Source organism: Octopus bimaculoides, chromosome 25 (genome assembly GCF_001194135.2).
Source record: "Octopus bimaculoides isolate UCB-OBI-ISO-001 chromosome 25, ASM119413v2, whole genome shotgun sequence".
NCBI classification, from domain to species: domain Eukaryota; kingdom Metazoa; phylum Mollusca; class Cephalopoda; order Octopoda; family Octopodidae; genus Octopus; species Octopus bimaculoides.
Window position 1 is genome coordinate 24,661,305 of NC_069005.1, and position 7,153 is coordinate 24,668,457.

Genomic DNA, 7,153 nt, shown 5'->3' on the forward strand with positions numbered 1-7,153 from the left:
CCCAACTGTCCCTCGTTCTTCTCCCGGCACTCGACATCATACGGTACCTCACTACGTCAAATTAAACCACACCATACTTCAGCACCCTGCACTGCATCGCACCACAAAGATACTCCAGCATTCGACACTCCCCAGCCTCCTACGAAATGTCGCACTTCATACAGATTACACTACATGACACAACATTCACCTACTTTTAGACCACATCATTCTCCAGCAATCTACAGTGCTCTATAATTGTCTGCAATACAACGTACAATACTCTACACCACAACGCAACATATTGCACAACAACATACCCCATCACTCTCCACCTCACCACAAGACACGACACCATTCTTCAGCACTGCACAGCACGCAAAACCACACTACAACTAACCATACATCTTACCACTTTATCCCAGACCACACAACACTCAACTGTTCTGCGCGACACTACACCATACTCCAGCAATCAACATCACAGTGCACAACATCATACTCAAATACTCTACACAAGGCCTAGCCAACTCGAATTACATTGCGGCCCACTTTAATCACAGAAAGTTTATTGAGGGCCATTTGTATACTGACAGAATTGAAAGCATTTTGCTTTCCCATGCTATTATTGCAATAATAAATGAACGATCGTCGATTCAACATGACGTGTTATCGTTGCAAAAACCGGAAGTATCTTTCTTTTTTACTTTTCACTACAATCTTTAATTTTTGATAATTTTTTTTAAATACTTGTTTAAATAAACCCATTTCAAGGAAGTATCAAGCGGGCCGCCGCAAGATAAAAGTCTGCGGGCCGCAAGATAAAAGTCTGCTGGCCGCATGCGGCCCGCTGGCCTCAGGTTGGCCAGCCCTGCTCTACAGTACCACAGTACCATTCTACAGCACTCCACAGTACCATTCTACAATATAACACACCATACGCCAGTATTTCCACGCCACACTACACACTAGCATTCTCTAGTACTCTGCACTACACCACAAAATACTCCAGTCTCTATACCATACCACACTACGCCAAAACATATTCCAGCACTCAATCTTCCACCACACGCCACGTTACAACACGCAACAACATACTACAGCACTCTACAGCACTATACCTGTTACACTGTACCATGTGTCTTAGTACCTTATTGCTCTTTACCACACTACAACACACAACTCTACATATCTCTCTCTCTCTCTTTCTCTCTCTCTTTCTCTCTCTCTTTCTCTCTCTCTCTCTCTCTCTCTCTCTACCACACCAAACTACATTCTTTGTCACACCACCCCATATCACGCTTCACCTAACCCCATCGCTCTGCCTCTATCTACACCACACTACTCTGCTCACTCTACACAACGCATCACTCAATGCAACACCATCCTATACCATTCACACCCACAGTACACCACACTATACTACATTACATCGCACTACAGCAAACCATACAGAAACTTCCCTACCACTTCTAGTGACAACCTAGAATTCTCCAGTGTACTGAAAGAAAATATTGCAGGCATTAACAATTTCAGAATTCTCGTTGTCTGGTGAAAGTTCTGACAGTTTATCATCCAAAATCAAAATGTTTGATAACCAAATTAAATCTTATCAATTGAAGATGGTCTTAGTTAAACATTGCGAGCTCTCATTTTATGCAAAATAAAGAAAGTTACTGTGTTTAACGGTTAAACTATTGAGACACGTTGCTTCGAATCCCAGAGCTTTTCTTGCGTTGGAAATAACATGTGACTATTAAGGTTGAAATATTACGAAGCATTACTCTAAACAACTTATTTTTGTTCATAATTTTTAATTGCCTTGTTACCTTATCACTCGCGTCTTCTATTTTGTTTCAGAGAGATGTAGAGTTACTTGTAGCGCTTAGCAGAAGCAGAGGCGCCCCAGAACATGAAATAACCGCGTGTCTTTGTAAGTATTCGCCAGATTGAGTTGGAATTCTGTCTGCACAGAAGTTTTTAAAAATACTATCTTCAGTTCTAATAAATTGTAAAACCGTGATTTCTGATACACGCGATCTTGTCCAGAAATGGGCAAAGAGGAATCTGTCCCTGTCAGACAGAGGTGGGGATTGTGTACATTGCTCCTGTCATCTACTACCGCCTGACTGTCATCCCTTGCTTCATTGCTAATCAGTCTAGAGCGCTTACTTTTCTTGAAATATAACATATACACCCACTATCCATTTTTCATCTTCGATATCTCATTGTTGTTTATATTAGGCGTGATCGGATACGAAACGTCGTCACAAGATCCATGCAGGCTATAATTCCTATTGAAAATCCGTAAACATTAACCATCACAAATTTTGTCCATTGTGATAATAATTTTATCATTCTTCACTGATAATAATATTTTGAATCGATTTTTCTGTGTAAACGTATTTTTATTTGATTTTTCTTTGTAAATGTATTTTTATTTGATTTTAATATTATTTGTTTTTTCTTTTTCTTTTTTTTTTCTTTGTTATGCCAGATGGAAAAGGCCGGCGTGGTGTGGCCATGTCAGCCATTTCCTCGTTTGCGTCACTGATGCTCATCTCTACGTTGGGCAAGAGTAACGTGGCAGGGGACACGGAAGATGATCTTTATGGCCGCGCCCTCGAAGAGGCAATGAAAGACGATCAAGACGACAACGATGACACGGCAAACGGCATTCTCATGGAAGAAGACGAAGAAGAAGATGACGACGACGATGACGACGAAGAAGATAGGGTCGGTGACGACGATGATGACGACGACGACGACAATGACAATGACAATGACATTGAAAGCGGACAACGAAGCTCAATTAGTTCAGCAATGGACGAAAACTTAAACTGTCGACGAGCCGTGAAAATGGCACGAAATAAAGCTGCAGCAGCAGCGGCGGCGGCGGCGGCAGCAGCAGCAGCAGCTGCCAGTATTGCAGGTAGCAGTAGTTCTGCAAGTACTTCATATGCTCGTCGCAACACTATTCCACAGCCAGTGTTGGCAACTTCAAACCGCAGCAGTATGCTATATTATATTAACAACGGCTATGCACTCCACGAACCAGATGATTCGGATACGGATCGGCGGCCAAGTCTTCTAAGTACTAACTCTATCCATAGTCTCCCCGGGTTACCAACAAGTGACACTTTTTTGGTAAGTGCCTTTCTTTGTCATAATCTATGTCCGATTTCTTCACGCCATTTGTTACAAATTGTCAGAAATATTCATAAACACACTCGATTACGTATCTAATTTTTCTGCCAAAGAATTTTAACCTTATTGCAGAAGTAGATATGTAGAATTCTCCCCTTGAGGTAAGTATTTTGGAGCGAAGCTTCAAGGTGTTGGGAAATATAAACAGAATTGTTTCTTGTAGGTCTCTTTTGCCGAAACGCACCAACACCGGTAGTCAAGTGGTGTTGGGGGACAAACAGAGATATATATATAGAGAGAGAGAGGGTACGGTGAATAAACTGTCGTCTAAATTACGCAAAAATGAAAATAACACTCACATCTCATTTTAACAAATATATTTACCAAAATTACATAAAACTATCTTGAAATACTAAAGAGTAAATTCACTCAATAAAATCGCCATTGGCTTCAACCACGGCCTCCAGACGACTTCGGAATTTCCTGCAGCTCATCTGGACGGTCTCCTTGTTTAAGTTGGTGAATGCTGCCGTAATCCTTGCCATCATCTTTAGTGTTACAAGAAGTTTCCTTGATCTCTCGATCAACTGCGCCCCACACATAATAATGAAGGAGGCTGCAGTCTTGGGAGTTAAGTGACCAGATGCTAGGGGTGATGTGGTCGCAGAAATTGTCTAACAGCCATGACTGGGTTCTCTTGCTTGTGTGGCATGGTGCAGAGTCCTGTTGCCACTCAGAGTCTTCCAGTAGCCACCCTCTTGACACAGGGCAGCACTGTCTCTTCCAGGCACCTGATGGAGGCCTCTGTGTCGAGTCTGAGGCCGTGTGGGAAGATGGAGGCATAACGTCACCATCACTAGTGATCACTCCAAACACCATGATGTTGACTGGATGTTTGATTTTTTTTTCACCCTCGATACAGATTGCATTGTCCTCGTATTGACACCCAAACGCTCTGAAATGTTCGTATTGGAGCTTCCAGCGCGAATACCAAGCAGCACAGCATGTCATTTCCAAATTTCTAGCAGAGTGAATTGCTGTTTTTTTCTCGCAGACGATGCCCAACTGACCCTACCATATTGTATAGTCGATAAAATAAAATAAAAACAATGCGCATGCGCGAAATTAAAAATATAAAATGATGACGATTTATTCATCGCACCCTGTATATATGCACGGCGGGCTCCTTTCTGTTTCCATCAACCAAATCCACTCTCAGAGCTTTGGTCGGCCCAAGACTGTAGTCGAAGAAAGACACTTGCCAAAGGTGCCTCGCAGTGGGACTGAACCCTGAACCATGTGGTTGGGAAGGAAACCTTTTACCACAAAGCCACGCTTTTTTAATTCAGGCAATTCCAGTGGATTCGTCATGGTTTAAATTTAATTTTTCTGTTACTTGAAAGACTAGCGCTATAAATACTAAAAGCTTGGTTCTTTTACATATTTTGTTTAAGATCATTCTGAAGAATGAAAACAAGCATTAGTCTACATGAATTCACATTAGAGGCTTCAGTTCTTGAGACCTATATACAAGTTCAATATGGAGTCTAATGTCCACTTGAAATCTGTGAGTAATGATGGACAAGATGTATTTCAGAAGAAAGTTAATAATTCAAGGAGTTCCCCAGAAGATACATATGTCATAAGTTCTAAAGCTTTTGTGTGGTATGATGGTGTAACACTTTACAGCAATAGCCGTTTGTTGGAGTCGTTAAATGTAATAATTTAGCGACTTCTGGGAGTACACTTGTCCGAAGTTCTATGCAGTGGGACTGAACCCATATTTTTGTTGGTGATGATGTGGGTGAAGTTTAGATAATTAACATAGGCGTACTTTATAACACTAAATGTCGCATACTGAAGAGAAAATTGTACCTTAAGGTTGTGGATATTACAGGCAATATGGAGTAGAAGTAATGTAAATAACTAATGAGCGAAACACTCCGTAAAATACTTTTTTTTTTATAGTGTATCAAGATATAGAGGAATCATGGACGGAAGTAGAAGATGAACAGGAGCATAGTGTGTTTAGGGCTCATTTAATGCCGAGGTTCTGTTGGTGCTTGAACGCTGGTTCATAGGGATTAAGAGTATAGCAAAAAATATCGAGTAAAGCCCGCGTTTTTAAAAGTGTTAAGATGACATGGTTGATGGGGAAATAAGTCAGTTGAGTATTCCAACGTGACGGACAGATTTTCCACATTCGTTTTGCTTTGAATACCTTTCTAAAGGGGTTGTTTTACTCAAAACACCAGCACTAGTTAAATATTTCTAAGATAACCTTGGCTCAGCACCTTTTGTAACACGCAATTTTTCTATATATTTTATAAGCAATCTATGTGTGTTCATGTGCAATGGTGAAACGTTTTATTCAATACATACCATCACCAAGTGACATTTCCTCAATTTGTTCAGTCAATAATATATCGAATTTAATTAGAATAAGTGTCACGAGCGTTTACATAGGAAAGGTTCTACCCTACACGAGAACTTCAATTTTTGTTTTTATGTAGAGTTAGAATACGAACCAGAAAATTAAGGTCGGTAGATTGATGCCGCATTAGTTCAGCTGCCTGCTATTATGGAAACTGAAAAAAAAAATGAGTTTGCGAGAATTACTAGTAAAGAGGAGATACATTTGTGTGATTTGTTATTAAGGAGGAGATAAATTTGTGGGTTGTGTGAGTAAAGGGGAGATAAATCTATTTGATACGTGAGTAAAGAAGAGTCTTCTTTGCAGGAAAGAGTTTTGATTAACCATGACAGGCTCTGTTTCACAGTACACCAGCTTAGTTTATTTCACGATTAAATTAAACTTTGTTATTTCATTGTTTTATTTTAAAACTCTAAAATCGATTCGTTTTTCTTTAATACTAAATATGTTTAGCTTCTCTCTCACGTCACTATTTTTAATTTTCCTTCTTTCGATCTTTTTTATATCCATAATTTTCCCTCTATTTTCTTTTGTCTTATTTTTTGCTGTGTTTTCTAGAGTTTTGACGTGGCAACACAAATGACCTACCTGTGAAGACGAAGAAACGTTAGTATGTGTTTTACACTTTAACATTTGGAAAGCTTGAGCCATGAACATGTGAGGAGCAGTAGAGAAAAGATGAAACTTTCTTGATCATCATCAAATGCTTCCCAGTTAAAATGGTCGCTTTTTGTTGGGGGAACCGGGTAACGATGCCACTAAATATCAGGGTAGAGAAAAGAAGAGAAGTCACTTAAGATGAGGGTAAAGAAGCATTGCTTAAGAACCGGGTAAATGCTGAATCATGGTAAACTCGTATGTTGCAAAACGAATGGGGTGGAAAAAAAAACGAAATCAAGGAAAATGTGGACAGGTGAAGAAAAACAGTAAAAATAATAAAAGCTATGAATGTTCTATGATAAATGTTGTTGGAAGAAAATATATTCAAAATAAAGATGGACTGTTCAAAGTATATTCTCCCAGTTGACGGTTTCACAGCAGGTGTAATACAAGGTGGCACCCACCCACAAACCGTATGTTTAAAACAATTTTAAAATGGACAAAAGTGGAAAGAGAAGTTGAATTGAGCGAAGAGGATGAGGGCAACAACAGCAGCAACGACAACAAAAACGAAAATTAAAACAACATAGACAACAACAGCAAAGCTTTCCAGTTCGTCGATAACTCGTGAAAATAGCATCGAAACGTTTCATCTTCAAAACACCGATATAAATCACATATTCCGTACATAGTGTACGATGTAGGATATGTGGAATCCAAAAACAAAAAAAAAATTAATAAAATAAACAATACACGACATTACCTTACGAACAATGAATTGTAAAAGCATTCACGGTCACGTGACTGCCCGTATATGTATGTTGCGAGTGTTGTACATGTGTACAAGAAAGAGAGACAGAGACAGACAAAGTGAATGTGTGAGTGTGTAAGTATGAGTTTATATATGTGTGTCTGTGTGTTTACGTGTATTATTAAATACACTACAGGATATATTATTTACAACATATAAAACACACCAAACAATTCAAACCA

The 7,153-nt window shown here is 39.4% G+C and overlaps 1 protein-coding gene across 1 annotated transcript in view; it reads left to right on the forward strand.

Moving 5' to 3' along the window:
• Positions 1-7,147, forward strand: part of LOC106880459 (uncharacterized) — a 139,635-nt gene extending 132,488 nt beyond the window's left edge. The window contains exons 8-10 of the mRNA XM_052976615.1: positions 1,840-1,912; positions 2,477-3,126; positions 6,119-7,147. Of these exons, the coding sequence (XP_052832575.1) occupies positions 1,840-1,912; positions 2,477-3,126; positions 6,119-6,154 (759 nt within the window). The 3' untranslated portion in view covers positions 6,155-7,147. The remainder of the gene's footprint in view (positions 1-1,839; positions 1,913-2,476; positions 3,127-6,118) is intronic.
• The last annotated feature ends 6 nt before the right edge of the window (positions 7,148-7,153 follow it).